Source organism: Symphalangus syndactylus, chromosome 7 (assembly GCF_028878055.3).
Source record: "Symphalangus syndactylus isolate Jambi chromosome 7, NHGRI_mSymSyn1-v2.1_pri, whole genome shotgun sequence".
Lineage (NCBI taxonomy): Eukaryota > Metazoa > Chordata > Mammalia > Primates > Hylobatidae > Symphalangus > Symphalangus syndactylus.
This window is the reverse complement of record NC_072429.2, coordinates 32,870,804-32,893,934: the sequence shown is the minus strand read 5'-3', so window position 1 is coordinate 32,893,934 and position 23,131 is coordinate 32,870,804. Positions and strand designations below refer to the sequence as shown.

At 36.7% G+C, this 23,131-nt stretch overlaps 1 protein-coding gene across 6 annotated transcripts in view; it reads right to left on the bottom strand.

Annotated features, from left to right (window-relative positions):
* Nucleotides 1-848: 848 nt before the first annotated feature.
* Nucleotides 849-23,131, bottom strand: part of FAM114A2 (family with sequence similarity 114 member A2) — a 44,499-nt gene continuing 22,216 nt past the window's right edge. For 4 of the 6 annotated variants that reach the window (XM_063642661.1, XM_055285533.1, XM_055285534.2 and 1 more), the window contains 6 exons: nt 20,221-20,300; nt 11,834-11,956; nt 11,238-11,377; nt 6,873-6,945; nt 3,977-4,030; nt 849-2,178 (listed from right to left, as the gene is read on the bottom strand). In XM_063642661.1, the coding sequence (XP_063498731.1) occupies nt 2,044-2,178; nt 3,977-4,030; nt 6,873-6,945; nt 11,238-11,377; nt 11,834-11,956; nt 20,221-20,300 (605 nt within the window). In that variant the 3' untranslated portion in view covers nt 849-2,043. The remainder of the gene's footprint in view (nt 2,179-3,976; nt 4,031-6,872; nt 6,946-11,237; nt 11,378-11,833; nt 11,957-20,220; nt 20,301-23,131) is intronic. The other 2 variants (XM_063642663.1, XM_063642664.1) reach the window with 1 other exon arrangement.

Here is a 23,131-nt window from a genome sequence, read left to right as displayed (position 1 = left end):
CTACTCATCTGTCATGAATGTTTATGTTTCTCTATGTCTACTGGATCAAGGAACCTTAATTCTTTTTCAGTATATTTTATGTGAAGAGTAGACAATTATTACTCAGAATTGGGCCTTTCATCATTTCACTAGTGGTCCCTAACTCCATTAAAATAAATAAATATATATGGGGGGGTGGGGAAGCTAATGGGAAAGACGATGAGAAAAAAAGAGTTAGTTGAGTCATATTTACCTTATGTGAGACCTAAAGTTTGCCAAATTCAATGCTGAAATCTGAATAGGTGTATAAAAAGAGTTGTTACTCTCTCCTTCATATGTACACCCCATTTCTTGAAAGAAAAACCTTAAATACATTTCTAGGTTAAGGATTTAAAGCTGCCAAACTACCACTGTACAAGAGGCTGAACAGACAGTAGGCAGAGTGACCAGTTTCTAAACTTTGCCCTCAAGGGATACAGGTTCAGACACATCAACCAAGCTTGAGGCAACAATTCAGAACTGGTGATACCAGCCTTTGTAACCAGAAGGCAACTGTTTTTCTGAAACTTCAGAAATATTCAAGCTGGGAAGGGTGAAATTTGTCTTTAAAAAGGAATATTCAAAAACTTCTGATCATATTAAGACGGAATACAGGCAGAGTAACATTGTAGTGTTGTTGGTATACCTTTTTAAACCAAATTTATTTCTCTTCCTTGCTTACTAACTGACTCCTGCCCCACAGAAGGAGATTACATAGAAACAGTCTTTATACTAATCTATGTTATGGTTTTGCCGTGCTATTTTTTTTTTTTCTTGGTCTAAGTAAGGTAGTAGGGCTCGTGTTTACAAAAGTAAATGAAAGGATCAAATAACATGATTAATACATTTTATTACAAAGGTTTTAGAAGATGAAGGGCAGAGCTAACAAATTATCTTAATTGTTAAAAACCACAAAGTTGGAGAATGGATACCAAAATAGCTTTTAGGAAGAAGACAGCTTAATAGTCTCTTAAATTGCTGAAGAGAGAAAAAGAAAGCTTAAGATCTGGAGGATAAAAGTTATATCAAAAACATGCTAAAGAATACATTAAAACAAACAAAAAGGAATGAGGAAAAAATAAACTTTGCCTTAGAAGTTAAATCCTATCACAAATGAACATCATTTCTAAAGGACTATGGCCCACTTCAACACTCAAACAAAAAAAACCTCATTGCTAAAACAGCTTCAACATTCCTTTGGAGTTTGCTGTTAAAGAATTTATCCTGCAAATACGGTAGACACGAAACACATCCTGAAGAGACTCAGAATATCTGCAAACATAAAACTGCTTCTCTAAATTGCATTTACTGGCCTTCAATCCAGTAGAGTAGGGTTCAGCTATGACATGAAGTGTGTCATCCTGGGGAGGGGGAGCAATTTGAAGAAAAAGGGCACTTTGCTATAGTTAATTCATGTGGCTATAATAGTCTACAAGTTTCTCCTCAATGCCAAATATCTACTAAGAATTTTAAAAAGCATATGAAACTTTCTATTTCCAAGAATTCATGTGATAAAGGGTAATCATCACAGAGTTTACATATGCTCAGTTTTCTTAAAGCCATAGATTTTATTCCAGAAAGGAGAAAGTACATGGCATTAATAAACCACACATGCCATGAATTTTAGAACACTAAATTATTTTTCTCTGGCTTATCGACCAGTTATATCCATGGGCTGCAAATTATATCCATGACAAAATTGATAACATTTTGCAACATGTCAAAGAAAGACCAACATTTTTGCCTGAGTGTCCCACTAATCTTTATCTAGAGTTATTATTCTTGGACTTTCTACAAAAGTTTCTTTTCAAATAATTTATGAATTACAACAACTGGAAAGAATACTGTGAGGACCTGAATACTTCAATCAAACACTGAAGGCAACAATCTTCCTCTTTAAACCATCTCTTCTGCCTGAATTTTTATATACTAAAATAACCCCACTCCTTCATTTCTGCAGGAGTAGCCAGAATAAGGTGGCATTCCTTGGCCGTCACAAGTCCCAGGTCAAAACGTCTCCATTCTTCAATGTTCTAACAAAGGCTTCTGGCCCTGCAGCTCATGCCTGTGTGATTCAATCTTGTTCTCAATGAGAGAGATCTCTAGTACAGGTAAGAGTAGCTGAAAGGCGTCCTGGATGTAGGAGGCACTGTTTGATGCCTGCCAGGATTGAAAAAACAAGAAAAAGAAAATATTAGTTATTTAAAAGAGAAGACATACTGTAAGACAACAAGGGAACAGATTAATTTTTGTAATCTAACTGTATTCATAGCCTGGCAAATAAGAGCAGTGACTTGGCCATTTTGGTAAACTCTATTATAGGGAGAAGAATCTAGCTCTTAAGATGATATGAGCACCAAAAGAGAACGTCAGCATTTTGTCCAACTTGCCCATCAGAAATGGTAGCTGTTTTTTGGCAACCTGCTCAGACTTGGCATTCAAAGCTTATGTATTCCTTTATTCAGTGGGGTAGATTCTGTCATGATGTTGTGGTCAATTACTGAAAGAGGCTTTCAGAAGGCTATAAATCCTACACCTATAGAATTTCTGCCCCATTATGATAGCTCTTTTTCCATGGACTCAATGCGATCAGTGAGCACAATAACTGCTCACACACATAAACAAAGAATACTGCTTTCAAAGATGACAGTATAGACATATTTCTATCTTGAACAACATTTTTCAGAAGTGCTAGAGAATCATTACCCTCAGTTTGCTGGACTTCATTTATACTGAAAAGCCCTCACCTTTCAAAACAATATCAACAGAGAGCTCATTACATTAAGATAAAAATGTATAATTTCAAAGACAAGAGTGTTTCAAATCTGTATGCAAAAAAAAATCCACTAAAAATAATCTCCTATCAAGTGAGATTACCTTTTTAAAATTTATCAATGGCAAGTACTCCTATTTAAAATTCAGTGTGACATTTAATACTCAATTTCCCACACAAAAGGGACCTCGGATATCGTCCAGTTAAATCGCGTATGTTGCATATGAAAATAACGAAGTTTGTCAGAGTCACACAACAAATCAAGGAAGATCCAGGGCAACATGGGGCTCCTGGTTTACAAAGTCCTTTCTACTGCACCACTCTGCCATTTACTAAATCACAAACTTATATTTTTAAAAATTATTAAAATGATCAAAATAGTTTCCCTGACTACTCGATTAAAACTGTGTAATTAAAGAATTAAAATCATTTCCTTGATGGTAATGTGAAAAGAATTTAAAACTAGAGAAGAGTTTGGCAGTTAAAACATTTCTTCAATTAACATCTAAAACTTAACTATCAAATACATTTTCTCCCCCCAGACTTACATAAACATGTTTTAAACAAATCATCAAAAAGTCTATGTTGTTTGCACAGTTAGTTTACAAGGTAGAGTTCTTAAAACATGGAATCCAGAAAACATCACATAAGGAGGTAATGTAATCAGTCACAGGATCCTCTTTTCCATTGACTTAAACCATCTACCTTCTCAAATCTAATGGAATGATGAGGATAATGTAAACACTACCTTTCTGATAAAACAAAGCATGATTTCCTGGCAAGGAAATGACAAAATGTTTTGTTTTGTAACAAACCTCTGCATAAACTTTAGTCCTTTAGGAAGCAGTGCTTACCTGTTTCTAATTTTCAGCCCTTCATGTTTACCAACTGGTATTCAGAAGGTGTTTCATTACTGTGAACCGTCCATTAAGCTGTCAAGGATTAGTACTAAGGAATGACAGTCTATTGCTTCTTCCAGTACCCTGCAGTTTCAACTGTATGCTTTGTAATTAATAAGGAAGGAATACACATCAAATATACACTATTTTGGTCATGTCTACATCAATATGGCTAAACTACCAATATGGTAAAAAAAATAAAAAAGCCAAAAACAAAAGGCTTCAGAAGAGTTAATTAGTACATAATACCTTTGGAGTCAGAGACTTAAAAACAATTACTACTAACCTCTAAAAATACTGCAGTGATTAATGGGTTAATGACGTCTGCCATTTCTTCGACCTGTAATAAAGAATACATTTTTAAGTGAGCAGAGTAGGTTAAATAACAGTAAGTGGAGTACGATCACACTTTAAAACACACACACACACCCGTACATAAATAGTAAATATAAGCATAGAAGTCTGGACTGAGAGCAAAATGTCATCTTTAGAAAGTGAAATTGTAAGTGTTTTAAACTTCCTTCTTAATATCTTTCTGTGCTATCCATATTGACAGTGTATTGCTTTATACCTTTTTATTGACTTTAAAAAGTATCTTCATTTGACCACAAAACCTTAGAACCATTTTAAAACAAAATATGTAGATATGGAACATGTGCTCAAAAAATTCAAGGGTCTTTAACACAGGCCGTTTAGAAAAGTCTTATAAATAAATAATGTAAATTTAATACTTGTATGTGTCAGCATCTTATAGTTGATATGCTGGCTTAAAGTATCTTTATGGAACACACAGAAAGATTTGGCCTTATAAGATTAACTTCAGGAAACCCAGATCCTCTTGTCAAGAAAATATTACAGGGAAAAGTGAAGCTGTACCCAAAGATTATCCTTTACAGGAATAATCTAAACTCAAATTTTAAAAAATTAACTTAGGTCATGGTCTTAATTAAAACAAATGTAATGTTCATGACTAGGGCTTTAAAATAAACAAATACATAAAATTTAAGAACCCACAGTAATTTTGCTGCTACACTGAGACTGATATACTTACTATAAAGTAATTTTCATTTGCTTGTTTAAAATGTCCTTGATTTTATCCTAACTCATTATTACTGGTTTTTCAATCATCTTCCATAGCTCATACATCTTCATAAATTTTTACAATTCCAATTTTTAAAATCCCCAAAAGACTTTAGCTTTAACTACATCTCTCCAACCAGCTGGCAACTGCATACTGTGAGCACTGCCATAGTCTAAGTACAGAGTTGCTCTTTAAAACCAGAGTCAAAATCTGAAGTTTGAATTTTATCAAGGTCTATATTTCCATTATAGGTCTCAGAAGATAGCATAAAAAATACTGAAAACTTCATAAACAGAAGAGAACAAAAATTAATTAGAATTAGACATAGACAAGCTGATCCTAAAAGTCATATGAAAATGCACAAGGCCCAAAGCAGTCAAAAAATCTTGAAAATAAGAACAAAGTTGGAGGACTTACACTTCTTGATTCCAAACCTACTACAAAACTACAATATCACAACGATATGATACTGGCATTCGGATAAACATACAAATTAATGGACTAAAAATCAGAGTCCAGAAATAAACCCATATATCTATGGCCAACTGATTCTCAACAAAGGAGCCAAGACAATTTAATGGAGGAAAGAACAGTCTTTTCAACACATAGAACTGGAACAAATGGATATCCATATGCAAAAGCATGAAGTAGGGCCCCCTACCTTACTTACACCATACACAAAAATTAACTCAAAATGGATCACAGACATAAATGTAAGGGCTACAACCAAACTTTTAGAAGAAAACAGAGGAGTAAAACTTCACTGCAAAGGACACGATCAAAAAAGCGAAATGACAACTCATGGACTTGGAGAAATACGTTCCCATCAAAAATCTGATAAGAAACTTGTACTAGGAAAATTAAAAAAAAAAAAAAACCTCCTACAATAACAAAAACACAAACAACCCAAGTTTTAAAACAAGCAAACTGCTGAAATAGATATTTCTCCAGAGAAGCCAAACAAATAGCCAACCAGCACCTTAAAAGATGTTCAACATTGGCTGGGCACAGTGGCTCACACCTGTAATCCCATCACTTTAGGAGGCCAACGCAGGTGGATCACCTGAGGTCGGGAGTTCGAGACCAGCTTGGCCAACATGGTGAAACCCTGTCTCTACTAAAAATATAAAAATTGGCTGGGCATGGTGGCAGGTGCCTGTAATCCCAGCTACTTGGGAGGCAGAGGCAGAAGAATCACTTGGACCCAGGAGGCGGAGGTTGCAGTGAGCTGAGATCGTGCCACTGCACTCCAGTGTGAGTGACAAGAGCAAAACTCTGCCTCAAAAAAAAAAAAAGAAAGAAAGAAAGAAAGAAAGAAAAAAGATGTACATTAGGGAAATGTAAATCAAAACCACAATGAGATACTATTTCATACCCACTAGGATGGCTAAAATAAAAACAAACAATAATAAGTATTAGCAAGGATATGGAGAAACTGGAACCCTTACACACTGCTGGTGAGAATGTAAAACTGTGCAGCCAATTTGGAAAACAGTTTGGTAATTTCTTAATGACCCATATCACCCATATGACCCAGCAATTCCACTCCTAGCTATCTACCCAAGAGAAATGGAAACATATTCACATAAAAACATACATGCATGTTCACAGCAACATTATTCATTATAGCCAAAAAGCAGACATAATCCAAATGTCTATTAACTGATGAACAAATAAAATGTGATATATATCCATAAGACAGATTTTTTGGTAATAAAAAGTATTAATACATGCTGCAATGTGGATAAGCCTCAAAAACACTATGCTAAGTGAGTGAAACCAAACACAAAATACCACATATTGTTTAATCCCATTTATGTGAAAGATGCAAAGCAGCCAAATCTATAGAGAGAGAAAGCAGATTCATGGTGCTTAGGGCTGGGGAAATGTGGAGTGAAAGGGAATGGGGATTGTACGAGTTTTGGGGAAGGCTCATGAAAATGTTTTAAAATTAGACTATGGAAATGGCTGCGCAACTCTGTAAATATACTAAAAACTAAAAACTATTGAATTGTACACTTAAAGTGAGCAAATTTTATGATATTTAAACTGCTAAAGAAACCAGACAAACATTATTGCAATAAGAGGCATGAATTCTTACCCCAGCAGTTGTTAGGCAGGTGGTGAACTCTTTAGACAGAGAGGACAACTCTTTACACAACACAATTGCCATCCTAGGAAAGAAAGGAAAAGTCAGAAACCTTTTTTCTCTTCTTTTTCCTTTTTTTTTAAAAAATAAGTTATACTTAACAATTATCAGAAGAGAACAAATCACTCCTGGTACTAAGTGTGAAAGAAGAAAGCTTTTCAAGGGAGTAAATACAGTATCCCCCCTTATCTGTGGTTTCGCTTTCTGCAGTTTCAGTTACTCATGGTCAATAATGATCTGAAAATAATAAATAAAAAATTCCAGAAATAAATAAGTTTTTAATTGCACATCATCTTGAGTAGTGTGATGAAATCTCTCATTGTTTTCTCCATCCCACCCAGGACATGAATCATCCCTTTGTCCAGCATATCCACAGAACCCACTCATTAGTCAGCTATTAATATTAGCCATCTCAGTTATCAGACTGACTGTTGTGTTATCACAGTGCTTATGTTCAAGTAACCCTTATTTTACCTAATAATGGACCCTGCTATGGTTTTGATATGTCCCCTCCAAAATTCATGTTGAAATTTGATTCCCGATATGGCAGTATTAGGAGGTGGGACCAAGTGGTAGGTGCCCTCATGAACAGATTAATGCAATATCGCAGTAGTCAGTGAGTTCTCACTCTGGGGGAAATAAATTAGGTCCCAGAGAACACGTAGTTATAAAGCAAGTCCAGTCTTTCACGCAGGTCTCTTTGCACACACCCATTTGTCTTTCTGCTTCTTTACCATGTTGTGGAGCAGTACATGGCCCTCACCAGAAGTCAAGCAGATGCCACTGCTACGCTCTTGGACTTTCTAGCCACCAGAATCATGAGCCAAATAAGCCTATTTTCTTTGTAAATTACCCAGCCTCAGATATTCTGTTACAGTAACATTAAATGGGCTAAGGAAGCCCCCTAAGCCCAAGAGTTGTGATGCTGGCAATTCAGATATACCAAAGAGAAGCCATAAAGTGCTTCCTCGAAGTGAAAAGGTGAAAGATCTTCACTTAGTAAGAAAAACAAAAATATATGCTGAGGGAGCTAAATCTACAACAAGAACGAATTTTCTATCCATAAAACTGTGAGGAGAAAGAAATCATGCTAGTTTTGCTGTTGCACCACTAACTGCAAAAGTTATAGTTACAGTGTGTGATATGTACTGAGTAAGATGAAAAAAGCAAACTACTCATCTGACAGGAGACTAATATCCAAAATATACAAGGAACTCAACAATAAAAGAAAATCTCATTAAAAAATGAGCAAAGGACATGAATAGACATTTCTCAAAAGAAGACATACAAATGACTAACAGATACACGAAAAAATGCTCAACATTACTGATGTATCAATCATCAGGAAAATGCAAATCAAGACCACAGTGAGCTATCATCTCACCCCAGTTAGAATGGCTATCATTATTAAAAAGACAAAAAACGGTTGGGCATGGTGGCTCATGCCTATAATCCCAGCACTTTGGGAGGTCAAGGCAGGTGGATCACTTGAGGTCAGGAGTTTGAGACCAGCCTGGCCAACATGGTGAAACCCTGTCTCTACTAAAATACAGAAATTAGCTGGGCGCAGTGTGCATGCTTGTAATTCCAGCTACTCAGGAGGCTGAGGCAGAAGAATCACTTGAACATAGGAGGCAGAGTTTGCAGTGAACGAGATTGCGCCACTGCACTCCAGCCTGAGTGACACAGCAAGGCTCCATCTCAAAAAAAAAAAAAAAATATTGATGCTAGCAACAATTCCAAGAAAAGAGAATTCTTATACATTGTTAGAATGTAAATTAGAACAACCATTACGAAAAACAGTATGAAGATTTTTCAAAAAATAAAACGGAACCACCAAACTACTGGGTATTTAGCCAAAGGAAAATAAATAAATAAATTATATCAAAGGGATACCTGCACCTGCATGTTTATTGCAGCACTATTCACAATAGCAAAGATACGGAATTAACCTAAGTCAGTTGACAAATGGATAAAGAAAATGTGGTGTGTGTGCATGTGTGTCTATATATGTATATGTGTATATATATGGGTGTGTGTATATATGTATATGTGTATATACACACACACACACACAATATAATGGAATATTATTCAGCTATTTAAAAAAAGATGTCATTTGCAGCAGCACGGATAGAACTGCAGGTCATGAGGTTAAGTGAAACAAGCCAAGCACAGAAAGACAAACACCTCATGTTCTCACTCATATGTGGGAGCTAAAAAAACATGATCTTACGGAAATAGAAAACAGAACAATTGTGATACCAGAAATGGGGAAAGGTGGGTGGGTGAGTGGGCGGGGATGAAGAGAAGTTGGTTAATGAGTACAAACATACAGTTAGATAGAAAAAAATAAATTCTAATGTTTGATAGCAGAATAGGGTGACTATATTTAGCAATAATATTTTGTATATTTCAAAGTAATGTAGAACACTTGAAATGATACCAACATATAGACATAATAAATACTCAAGGTGATGAATACCCCAAATACTCTGACTTCATCATTATACATTCTATGCATGTAACACTCACATGTATCCCATATATATATTATGTATCAGTAAAATATTTTTTAAAAAGACGGAAAAGGCATTAAATTTGTGGGTGGAAGACATGAATGGAAATGTGTTCCAAATAACGGCAATCAAGTTTGGTACTATCCACAGTTTCAGGAATCCACTAGTGGTTTAAAACATAACCCATATAGATAAGGGGGTACTACTGTATGCCTAAATCAGCCACCTGATGTATAAGAAGACCCATCTGAGCAGGCACTCATGCTACATAAAAAGGAAGTTCAGTCCTTAGAAAAACATTTCTCTACAAAATCCTCTAGAAAGCAGTATATGTTCAAGTTAAATCAAATAGAAAATAATTAAAATACGTTTTAAGGAGACAACGTCATACTCAAAAGACCCTACACTCCATTTAGAAAAGTTAAAATATGTATTAATTCTAAGAATCTCAGTTCTTAATAATAGTTACTAGTTACTGGGTGCTAATTATATGCCAGGCACCATGCTAAGGGATTTACATGTATCATTTCTAATTTTTACAACAACTCCAAAAGTAAGTGATTAGTCCAGCTTTAATAATAGTTACCTAAAGTCTTGTGTTGCCAGATTTTATTTACTTAAAGTCTTTCAGGCAATGGGAACATATCAGTGAACTAGAAAAGTCCCAGTTTTCATGGATTTCAACTTACTTGCTAAATTAAGGGTGAGACTATATACATATACATATATACACACACACGTATACATATACACACATATATATTCATATACATAAAAGTACTTCGTGGTGATATAAGCTAAGAAAATAAAGCAGAGTAAAAGGACAGAGAATGGTGGAAGTTGCTATTTTAGACTTTGTGGTGAGGGAAGGCTTTTCTAAAAAGGTGGCATTTGAGTAGACTTGAATTCAGAGAGGGAGTGAACCCCATTTCAAAGAACATTCCAAGTAGCAGAAATAGCCTCTTTTGTACAGAACAGGCTCCTTTTAGGGTTGTGAGTTTCTCATCCTTAAGGATGTTCAAAAAGACAAATGAGCCCCCTATTATGGGATGCTGTAGTGGGATGGTGATGGTGCAAGTAAAGAGGAAGTCTGCAGAAGACTGACAGCCCCTCCTAGTTCTAACAATGGGCACTCTCATACATTTGTTTCCAATGAAAACTCTCATTATTTTAATGAGGACATTTGCTTAGAAACTACTGGGCCTTTTCTTCCCTACCTATGATTATCTATACTATTTTTGAAAATTTTTTGTACAAATCAGCAATATAATGAGAAAAAAAGAATGGGTTCAGGACACTCGGTCAGAACTGAGTCTAAATCCCAGGACATACAACACAGACAGATTACTTAACTCCTCTAGTTTGCATTTCCTCATGATTAAAACTGGACTAATCACTTACTTTCGGAGTTATAAAAATTAGAAATTATACATGCAAATCCCTTAGCACGGCACTTGGCATGGTATAAAATTAGCACTCAATAATAACTATTATTAAGAACTGAGGTTCTTAGAACTCTTCTCTGTTTTCACTTATACCAAATTCCGTTCCTATTAAAACTAATCTGTAAAGAAATAGTTTTCAGAGCATGAGTTGGTTAATAAAAAGGGCAGATTTATAATGTTGATTTATCATGGTTCAATGAAAAGAAAAAAACAACTAAAATGAACAAACCATCTAATATGTGGATGGGTGTGACGTGAATGGTTTCTTGAGAGAGACGTTTATAAAACTTCGGAAACAGGCCAAGAAAACTCCTGCAATTTGCGTCATTTAGAGGAATTCTCATTACACTTACTGGGAAAGAGTCTGGCTCCTTTCTATGGCTGTCACTTCCTGCTTCCTGCCATGCAGAACCAATGCAGCTGTTTTGTGGAATAGTTCAATTGAGTAGGCAGTCAGTTCAGCTAGGCTCCGGATTGCAAACGAATGGATATCCTGGATGGAAAAACAAAACAAAGCATAGCAAAACAAAACATCTGGTGGAAAGATACCACCTTACTTCTCTCATACTACAGGATTTGTAGCAGAGACTAATAGTTGCCTTCCAATAAAGAATGTCTTCTTCTTCCACAGTAGTGATGTAATTTTACAGCTGGGCTCCCCTGAAGTCAGGTGTGACCAAGTAACTAAGTTTTGGCCAAATGATTTAGATAACAAGTGTCAGGTGGCAGTTTCTGGGAACCTTCCTCATGACAAAACACATGTGCATCCTTTCTCTTTTTTTTTCTTCACTCCTCCTTTAATCTTGTAGTCTGGATCTAAGCTGCTACAATCCTAGATCACAAGGTTGAAATTATGGATAGCAGTGTAAAAATAGGAGCCTGGGTCCCTGATTGTGATACGTTTCAAATCTACTAAAACAAACAAAAAAGCCTTAGTTGCTTTGGCTACCTCTATTGAATTTTTGTTGACTTGCTCAGTATTTTCTGCTTCTGACTGTTTTTCTCCTTCTTCATTCTCTGCTAATGGCTTGGTCAGAGACTTCCTGATCCATTCGTGGGCGGTATTTCTTGCCTAAATAAGAAAAATATTGGCCATCAACAATTCAATTCAGTTTACCAAAATTACTGTGCACCTACCAGGAACACAATAGCATCCTAGAAGTAAGGGCTCCTGTTCTTACCTGAACATACCATCTAGCTTTTCAGTCCTTATCCTACTAGTCTCAGCAATACTTGTCACTGTGGTCCATAATTCCTTTTTGAAATTCTCTAATTGGTAGTTTTTTTTGTTTTTTGTTTTTTTTTTTTTGAGATGGAGTTTCGCTCGTCACCCAGGCTGGAGTGCAATGGCACAATCTTGGCTCACTGCAACCTCTGCCTCCTGGGTCCAAGTGATTCTCCTGCCTCAGCCTCCCGAGTAGCTGGGATTACAGGCGCTCACCACCACGCCCGGCTAATTTTTGTATTTTTAGTAGAGACGGGATTTCACTAGGTTGACCAAGCTGGTCTCGAACTCCTGACCTCAGGTGATCCCCTGCCTCAGCCTCCCAAAGTGCTCGGATTACAGGCATGAGCCACTGCACCCGGCCTTTAATCAGCTTTTTAAAAAACCAAGGTATAATTTACATACAGTAAAGTGCACAAATCTTCAGAGTATGGCTTAAGAAATGTTTATATGTGTATATGCCTGTGAAACTGTGATCAAGATATAGAATATTTCCTCATCCCTAGAAGGTCCCTTCATGTCCCTCCCTTCCTAGCCAATACTATTCAAACCATGTCCCCCTCCTCCCGCCCAAAGACAACCCCTCTTCTGCTCACTATAAATAATTTTTCCTAATCTTAAAATGCATAAAAACAGAAATATAAGTTCATTCTAATTTGTGTCTGGCTTAAGCACAACATAATGTCTGATTTATCCGTGTTGTTGCATGTATTAGTTCATTCATATTAACTGCTGTGTAGTATTTCATTTTATATACGGTCATGCACCACATAATGATGTTTGGGTCAACAACAGACCACATATATAATGGTGGTCCTGTAAGACTGTAATACCATATTTTTACTGTACCTTTTCTATACCATTGTGTTGCAACTGCCTACAGTATTCAGTACTGTAACATGCTGTACAGTTTTGTACAAGAGCAATAGGTTAAACAATATAGCCTAGGTGCGTAACAGGCTACATCAGCTAGGTTTGTGTAAGTACACTCTTTGACTCTGATATTCGCCCAATGACAAAACGGCCTAATGATGCAGTTCTCATAACATATCCTCATCATTAAGCAATGCATGATTGTATATATCACAATTTATCCATTCTCCTGATAATGAATCTAGTTTTCTTTGGTTTTTGTAACCTCAACTTTCTTCTGTTCTCCTCTGACCTTTATGATCATTTCTCCTCAGTATCTTTTATATATTGATCCTAATTGGCCAGTCTCTTAAACGCCAATATTATTCGGAGGTCTAGACTTCACTCTTTGTCTCACCCTATTCCCTCTCCATCCATCCTATGCCAGTGGTTTTAACTATCCTCAGCCTGCTGTTGACTCTTAGATCCTTGTTTCTAGCCCTGACCTCTCCTGAAAACTTATTCCAAATGCCTGCTAGACAAAATACTCGGCAGGCATCACACATACAACAAGTTAAAAACTTTGAACTCATTGTCTTTCTCTTCTTACCCCCACATTTTTCAATCTCTTTTATTTCCCAAAGTTTTAGAGGTGCCACCAGGTACCAGTCACCTGAGCCAAAATATAGGGGCCATCTTAGATTTTTTTCCGCTCCAACCCACCACCAAGATGGTCTGATTTTATCCAAGCCCCTCATCATCCTCTTCCCGTCTTCCTCCTCCCTATTATCACTAGAGTTTAGATACAGTTCATGACTGGTCTCTCTGCTTCTGATCTGTTTATCTTAAATCTATCTTCCATAATGCTACTAGTGATCTGTCTTAAGCCCAGGGCTGACCATTCCTCTTTCCTTCAATGGCTCCTCATCAACTAGATCATGTTCTTTATATGATGTAACAGGTCTCCATGACCTAGACCCTACCTACTTTTCCAGCCTCATCTCTTATCATTTTCCACTTTATCTTCTGGTAAGAATGACCTCTACTGTACTTGTTCTTTCAATCCTCTACCCAGACATGATCTCTTTCAGGTAACTTAAATTCAGAACTTAACCAAATATAGTAGAATTATCTGTTTCCTAACTAAACTTTGTATTATAGGATAGCTAGAGAGTGTTTTATTTGGCTTTGCATACCCAGTGTCCAGCACACTGTGAAAAACACCTACTGTTTTGGATATGGATATGACCAGTATCCACATCTCCTTTCTTTTGGTGGCAGGTTCTAGATTCTCCTTAGTTCATGTGACCTGGGTGCAGCTGCTTCCATCTTTTGGCTCCAAAAGTTGGCAAATCATTCAGATTTAGCTACTGAGAATACTAATACCCCTGTCCACACAGTAAGCGGTTCATAGATTAAAACGTAACCCAGTCAGATCAATGGACATCAGTAAAATTATCAGCAAAAAGAAGTGTTCTTTCAGTAGGAGTTACTGAAATGGAAAAAAGTCACCCACCCTGAAGCTGCCAATGGTCATTTTACCACCATATGGAAAAGCTTCCCTAAGAATGCAGCCAGAACAAAAGGAAGCAAGCCGAAAGACACAGATAGGGATAGAGATAGGTTCCTGAATAGAGCCATGCCTGAAACCAGTTCTGCTCCTTGATTTTCTATTTTCTTGAGCTACTGAATTCCCCTCTTTTAAATTAGTTTCTGTTATTTTTTAAGTTTCTTAACTTGAGTTTCTGTCATTTGCAAGTGAAAGAGTCCTGGTTTCTCAGAAACTGTTTATTACCATCTACTTTATTAACTTTACATACATAGAATGTGTTCACAGCTGTCATGAGGTAATAGGAATCCAGAAAAGACTTTGAGAGTCATTCTAACTGAGAAACACAGGTTTTATTACATATACAGTACTGGAGTTAGGCCTTGAAGGATCAGTAAGTGGGGCTACACCCAAGGCTACCTGAATGAGCTAAAGCAGACCTGTGTTCCCAGAATTTCACTGTAGGGTTCTTTCCCTATATCCTCCCACAAAAACATTCAGCAACAATCTAGCTCTGATCTACACCTTCCCATTACTTAAGCATTAACCTCTCAAATTCAAAACACCAAACAGCATGAACTATATAAAGGTTTGGAAACAGAAAAACGCAAAGTGTGTAGGCAAACAGTGAGATATCTAGCAAGACCAAAATATAGGATACAGGCATTTTACTCATTCACTCATTTATTGCAAATATGTACTAACACTGTGCCAGTGCTGGGGATTCAATGGTGAATAATACAAACTAGGAGCCTGCTCTTCTCTCTCCTAATGAGGCAATTAGCAAGCAAACAAACAAAAACATACATAAAGAAAATAAAATGGAGTAATGGTGAGTATGGGTAGAAGGTGGCTTGAGTTTGGGTGGTCAGGAAGGGTCTCTGAAAAGTTGTTTCAGCTGAAATCTGAAGGAATTGGCCATACAAATAGTCAGGCAAAGAGAGTTGTAAGCACAGGGAAATCAGCTTGGTACACCTGAGAAACAGAACAAAGGCCAGTAGGAAGAATATAGAGGATGGGGAGTGTGACAGAAAATTAGGTTGGAGTAGTGAGATTTACAGAAGAGAACACTGAGAGATGAGGCTGGAAAGAATCATAACAGTTGACTAATAATACAAACAGTATGTTAAATTCTTTGCAATATCTTTGAAGAGACAAAATGAGTAAAAAAATGGATTAATTTATCTGAGATTAAAAAAGAAAAATGGAGAGTGATAGACCATATAAAAGAAAAAACTGATATCATAAATTTAATATAGCCAAAGGAGATTTTTTTTTTTTTTTTTTTGATATGGAGTCTCTGTCGCCCAGGCTGGAGTGCAGTGGCATGATCTCAGCTCACTGCAACCTCTGCCGCACTGGTTCAAGCTATTCTCCTGCCTCAGCCTCCCGAGTAGCTGGGATTACAGGCACCTGCCACTGTGCCTGACTAATTTTTGTAGTTTTAATAGAGACAGAGTTTCACCATCTTGGCCAGGTTGGTCTTGAACTCCTGACTTCGTGATCTACCCATCTCAGCCTCCCAAAGTGCTGGGATTATAGGTGTGAGCCACCACGCCTGGCCAGGAGATATTTTTGTAGGCACAGAGCATACCCAAAGTGACCTCTCTTGTAATAAATATATTAAGTGAAATCATCATGAACTATTGTGCCAACTCAAGGTAATTTATTATCCTTTTCCAAAATTATTAATGTCATCCACGCCCACAATTCAGTCTGGAACTTCCCACTTGTTGAGATCTGCAGATCTCAAAAGGTACCTGTGAACTTGGCTTCTCCAAAAGCTTATTTATTTCCAACAGAAAAATAATGAGGCCCAGAGAAGAAAATGAATTTGTCCCAGGCCACACCACATGTGAGTATTAGAACAAGAATCAGAATCATAGAATCATATTCCCGGACTCCTAATTCAGTGCTCTTTCCCCTACATCACAGCCTGCCATATAAATCTTTTGAGGGCCAATGGTTAAGGCCTTGATCCTTAATCAATCTACATCTTAAGTCTCAATGCCTAAAATTTAAACAATCTGAAGATTGCTTTCAGAGAATGGCGAGAACTGCCAGACAGATAAGGAGTTACTGGTCTTACAAAAATATGTATTAATGTGATCTCTCATTAAGCATGTAAACTATGTCTTTTTCATGATTATTTCCCTAGCACCTAGCAAATTACTAAGCATAATAAAGGTTTATTGAACATACATATATATTTATTGAACAGCTACATGTAGAGGACATTGGGCTGTCTTCTGTGGAGCCACCAACAGTGAGCACTTATTTACTACGAGCCAGGCCCTTTGTAAGAGCTTTGTGTGTGTGAACACATTTAAACCTCACAGGAACCCTACATTATTACAACTCACCTCACAGATAGAGAAAAATGAGGCTCACAGAGGTCAAGCAATTTGCTAAAGGTCACACAGAAAGTAATACGTAGTAGAGCTGGAATTTTAAGGAATAGGTATGTACATATCCTGCCTTCAAGAAATTTAAGCTTCAGGATAGGAGGTAAGATACACATATTTTTTAAAAACTATGATAAATTTATAAAAATACCTATGCACAAGGCTAAGTGAAAAAAGCAGAGCGCTAAAGAACAAATACAGTATGCTGACTTTTCCATCAGAGGAGATAAGAAAATATATCTGTTTATCTTTACAAAAAGAAACTCAGGAAGGATAAGCCAGAAACAAGAAAGATGAATACCTATAAAAACAGGAGAATGAAGTGGAAGGGAAGTGGGACAGAGAGACCTGAGTATATTTTTTGTGCAGTTTGATTTTTGGAAGCGTATTAATACTCTACATATTCAAAAATAAAATTAACATACAGGGCAGCAAATAAAACAATTTTTTGTAGGTTACTTTTACAGTACAGGTCAAGTATCCCTTATATAAAAATCCAAAATTCTCCAAAATTTGAAATTTTTTGAGTGCCAATATGATGCCACAAGTGAAAAATTCCACACCTGACCTCATGTGATGGGCTGTAGTCAAAATGAATTGAAAATTTTGTTTCATACACAAATTTTTTTAAAATATTGTATAAAATTATCTTCAGACTATGTGTATAAGGTATACATGAATATAAATTCTGTGATTAGACTTGGATTGCATCCTCAAGATATAGCACTATACGCGTGTGTGTGTGTGTGTGTGTATTTGTGTGTGTATGCAAATACTCCAAAATCCAAACAAAAATCTGAAATCTGAAACACTTCTCTGTTCCAAGCATTTTGGATAAGGGATACTCAATCTACAGTATAGGCAAGGCAATAAAACCATTTCAGATACATCTCATAATTAAGGAAATGTGCTAATATTGTTGGGAGACAAGGTTCCTACTGTAGAAGGGAGATACAAATGTGTAATGGGGAAAGGCAAGGAAAAACCCCGTAGGGATGGATTAAAATTGGAGTTATACTGTGTGTGAAGTCATGATTTCTAAAATACATATAGGTGTACATGTGCACATATGTATCTACATGCATAACACATATAGGTGTATATGTACCTGAGTATATTTTCTAGCTCTGCTGACAGCCTAGGATCAAAGCCATGCCAGTGGCAATGAGTACACTTAGTACCCAGGTCTTGGTCTATAAAACCAAAAAGGAATGAATCATGCTTTCTCAAAGAAATGTCTGGTTGCGGGGCTGGGACACAGAAGGCATAAGATGAGTCTAGAATATCTTGTTATGCCAGAAAATAAGGAAGCGCCCAAAAATGATAGAGGCATGCCACCTAGGAGCCAGCTTGAAAAGACAAATTTGAACATCAAAATAATTAAGGACAGTGATGAATTACAAGCCAATGGGGAGAAAGCAGAACTCCATGAAAGCATACTGATAACAAATAAAAAAAGAACAAAATGGAGGAGAAAGGAGAGGTCATGACTATTCTAGAATGCTGAAAGCCAACTGGTAAATCTTCACATTAAATATTGGTGCCAGAATCATAAATAAATGCTAGATTTAGGAGAGAAATTATGATGAGTAGCAGAATATTTGTATGGTCTTACAGTATCTCCTCACAGAAAGTTTATTAGCAAGATAGGAAAATAAATTGTAACTCTACAGAAAGAAATCAGACAACACATCACCAATAAGGGGCAGATGGATATCATGTACCTTTAGATGTGATACCTGGGGCAGGACACACCATCACTTACGGAGTATTTTGGCCAGGAATGTATAAACTGACATTAATCATGAGAAAGCATTAGAGAAACTCCAAAGCTCGTTTTTCAAAAACGCCAACGTCATAAAAGACAAAAAGACAAAAAAAGGCTGAAGAACTATTTTAGATTAAAGGAAACTAAAAGTACACGGCAACTAAATACAATTCGTGATCATGTACTGGCTCCAGTGGTAGAGGAAAAAGTCCGATATTATTGGACATTATTGGGTCAACTGATGTAACTGAAATATGGAAAACAGATTACAACAAATTAGTACAACAAAAGTACTTACGTTAAATTTACTGAAGTTGATAGCTATACTGTGGTTATGTAAGGGAATATCCCTATCCTTAGCAGACACATACTGAAACATTTAGAAGAGCAATAATGTTTACAATTTACTCTCAAGTAGTTACAAAAATAATCTGTGTTTATCTACATGTGTATACATGTATTTACACAGAGAAAGAACATATGTGAAAGCACAAATGTTTGAGCAAATGAGGTAAATATTAACAGTATAGGATTTGCATAAAAGGTATACAAATATTGTTTGTGCTACTCTTGTAACTTTTCTCTAAATTTGATATTATTTCCAAAATAAAAAGCACTATAAGATCAAAAGTGCTTTAGTAAAGTGTTACAGTAGAGGTGAGGGAGATGAGCTGCCTGGGGATGATCTAAAAAAGCTTTCTCAGAGAATGCAGCATTTTCCATGGGCATAGGAGAGTGGGATAACACACTAAACATCATATTCCTTGCCCTGGGGGATGGAGACAAGGTGACTGGGTTGACTATGCAATAGCTCTCACCTCTCCCTGGCCAGGAAACAATGTGCACCTGCAGCTGACTGGTCCTGAAATGCTTCTCAAGATTGGTAGAGGTGGGTAAAGAGGTAGCAAGCAATCCATGACCCAGTGAACAGTGTCCCAAGAGCAGGCACTGGCTTATACTTGCCACAGAACCTCCCTACCCACTCTGAGCTTTGATTAAGTCTCTCCACATTCCAGATATAAGAAAATAGTTCTGGAATCAGCACCAAAAATAAGGGCCTTGGTCATAATACTCTCTTATTTCCACATGCCAAATAGTCATTATCTGAGTCACTGGGCTCTGGGTAATGACAACCTCTAATCCCTATGGGCAAGGCCACATATCATCTCTAAATCATTCAGACCCCTGAGAACAGTGAGTCCTCAACAGAGGCTCACCCATTGGAATCATGAGGCTGGTGGTCAGCACTGCCAACTTTTAATGACCAACACTGTAGACTAAATTAAGCTTTCAGATAAGCAAAGCATCCCAAATGAAAACAGGTGAGGATGGGACATGTGTTGTGGGGCAGATGTGGGTTCAACACACTAACCTGGAGGAGCAGAAGGCAAGTAGATGCAGAACCCAATTCTGGGTATAATAAGAATATACCCTCGATTTTGGTGACACCTCTGCCAGGAATTTATAATCTTACGCTCTTTATCCACTACATTCTTACAAGTAAAATAATGAAAACCACCAAGAAGCAATAACTTACCCTGGCAAGTTTCTCTGGTTTGGAGGAAACGTGCAGCTGGGAAAACAGCTCTGTTATGTCCTTGGTAAAATCTTCATCCCCTAAAAAACCAAGTCCCATATAAAACACTCCAGAAAGACTGCTGAGGATCATGAGGTGGCAGGCAAGGAGGAAGAGGAGAGGAGTGGTAATAGCAGCAGCAGTAGTAGTAATAACAACAGTAGCAGCAGTAATGTACATGAGCATGGTGCTTTAGTGCTTATAGAATCCTTTTATGTATATTATATCAATAAATCCTTCAATGGACTTGAGAGAAAAGTGCCATTATTCCATGTTAGAGATGAAGTGATTAAGGCTTGAAGACATTAAGTGACTTCCCCAAGACTGCATAGCAAAGATTAGTAGTCAAACCTTAGTCTTCCTACTCCCAGTCCAAATCCTGTGCTGTGCTTTTTGCATTACATCCAGAGCATGAATATAGAAATGGTGACAGCATAGACTAAGCAAGTACTGTACATGCGCTTCCAAGAAAGTGGAATTTAAGTTGGGACATCAAACTTGAGTACAAGTTAGCCAGGAGAATAGGAAGAGTTTCAGGCAGAGAAACAAATGTAAAAGGCCAAAGGTGAAAGAAAGTATGGCAAGAAGTTTAATATGATTGAGAGTATCTAATGTAAGGGGGAGAAGTGTTAAGCTAGAAAGTTAAGATCCAGATAATAAAAGCCATATAATCGATGGTGAAGAATTCAAACTTTATAATGAGGAAGTGAGGAACCACTGAATGGTTTTAAGCAGAAACAGAATCATATTTAAATTTTAGAAAGATCACTTTGGTGGCTGGGTGGAGAATGGATTAGAAGGCGGAAAAGAAGGGAGGCAGGCTGAGGTAATAATCCAGGATCCAGGTAAGAGAAAATGGTGGATAAGAAGAAAAGAGGATCAATCATTATGCATCCATAATAATTAAAAATAAAAAGAAGAGAAGCAAAGGGGATTCCAGAATGTTGCAAGGATGGTAAGGAAGCTGTTGGAGTTAGTCTTGTGAAAGATGATGGAGAATCAGGAACACTTACAAAGAAACAAACAAGCAAATGGGTGACTCAAGATCAAAAAGCAATTAGCAAATCAAATCAGTGCGAAATGCTCTCTTTCCCTCTCCACTCATCTGAATCCTATACACTCCCCACTTTGTGGTCCAGCCCAAGGCTTCTCTGCAACATGGAATGCAGAAGAGAACTCTTGTACATAGAAATCTTCTAGCAATCTACTTACAGGCCATATAGTATTTCCTAATTCACTATAGTTTGCCAGGGCAAATCATTACTGCTTCATACTCAGCATCTTCCCTAATATTCTCAGGAGTAAAACAGTGTATCTTGGCTCTTCTCTCTCCATCCACTATCCTTTTGTCCCTCTCTCTTGGTGTTTAAGGCAGAGAATTAAATGATTTAGCGATCTCAGGTATAATAAGGTTTGGGAAAAGCTGATCTCACTAACTGATACAACTCTTCCTACATAACTCATCTAAACAACTGCTAATAATATCCTACTATTTAGGCAGACATTTTGTTTTCTCAAGTAATTTATAATTTGGATACAAGGGATGAATCTGAATCCATAGTGGGATGCATATACCCAAAGAAGTTCGCAAAATAATTCAATGGAGGGCAGGAAAAAAAATGGACTTTTTATTTATAGAGATTTATCTCATTCTATTAAAAATTCTATTTTAGGGTATATTTTAGAATGTAAATTATACATTATTATGGTAGTACATATAATTTATATAATTTACATACAAATTATTTATATTCACATATAATTTATATGAATTTACAGATTATATAATTTATAAACATCCAAATACCCAAATATTATGTCTGAATGTGAAACACTGCTTAGAGTTGTGATAAAAAAATTTTGAAGATTACTGTCGTCTACTCTTTAGAATTGAGTAGAAAAAGTAGTTATTGCATTAGAATAAAAATGTATAAGGATGGAAAAGAGACTGGTTTAGTGCTTTGGAGGGACTCTGGAGAAGGGCTGGAGTCTTTCAAGCAGGAAGACTCCTGAAAAAAGGAATCAGGTACCTATGGTAGGGGGCAAGAGCCCAGGATGCTCATGGAAAATGAAGATAACCAACATCATCACCAGAACCAGGTTCTATGGTATTCTCTCCCCTCTGATACCACCACTTTTTTAAAAAACAGCTTCATAGAGACATAATTAAATACTAAGGTCACTATTGCATTCTCAACCAAAATCACTGAGGAAGGCTGGGGCACAGTGAGTGGTGGGGGGAATCCAGTGCTATCTTTTCAGAGCTCTGATCTCTGGTGAACAAGTAGGAGAAAAAAATAGCATAGACACAAATCCATCTGTTTAGAAAACTACTTGGAGTTCTCTGAATGGTATTTAAAGACTGAGATTTCTGATTACTATGCAAAGCCAGATGTTGAGTAAATTGAACAAATACTGTTAATGGCACTACAAACAAATAACAAGTTTATAAATAACTGAGGACTGCCATGTCAAGGCTTGATTAGGAAATTAGGAACAATGGAGCAACTTAAGAGAATCAAAATTAATTTCTTGGTTTCCTGCTAAGACTTTTAAAATGCATATTTTTACCTATTTATTTATGCCCTCCTAATAATAAAAGTAATAACAGCTACATTTGTTGAGCGCTTACTATATGCCACATATTAAATATAGTATTTCATTTAATCCTTATAACTTGAGAGGAATTAGCATACTCTCCTTACAGGTGAGGAAACAGAAGCTCAATGTTAAGTAACTTCCCAAAGTCACATGGCTTAGTAAATCGCAGATCTTGATTTTGAATCCAAGTCTAATTCCAAAACCCATCCTTTTATTCACCATGCTATACTGCCTTCTCAATATCTCAAGGCAGCTTTAGAAACTTGTATTC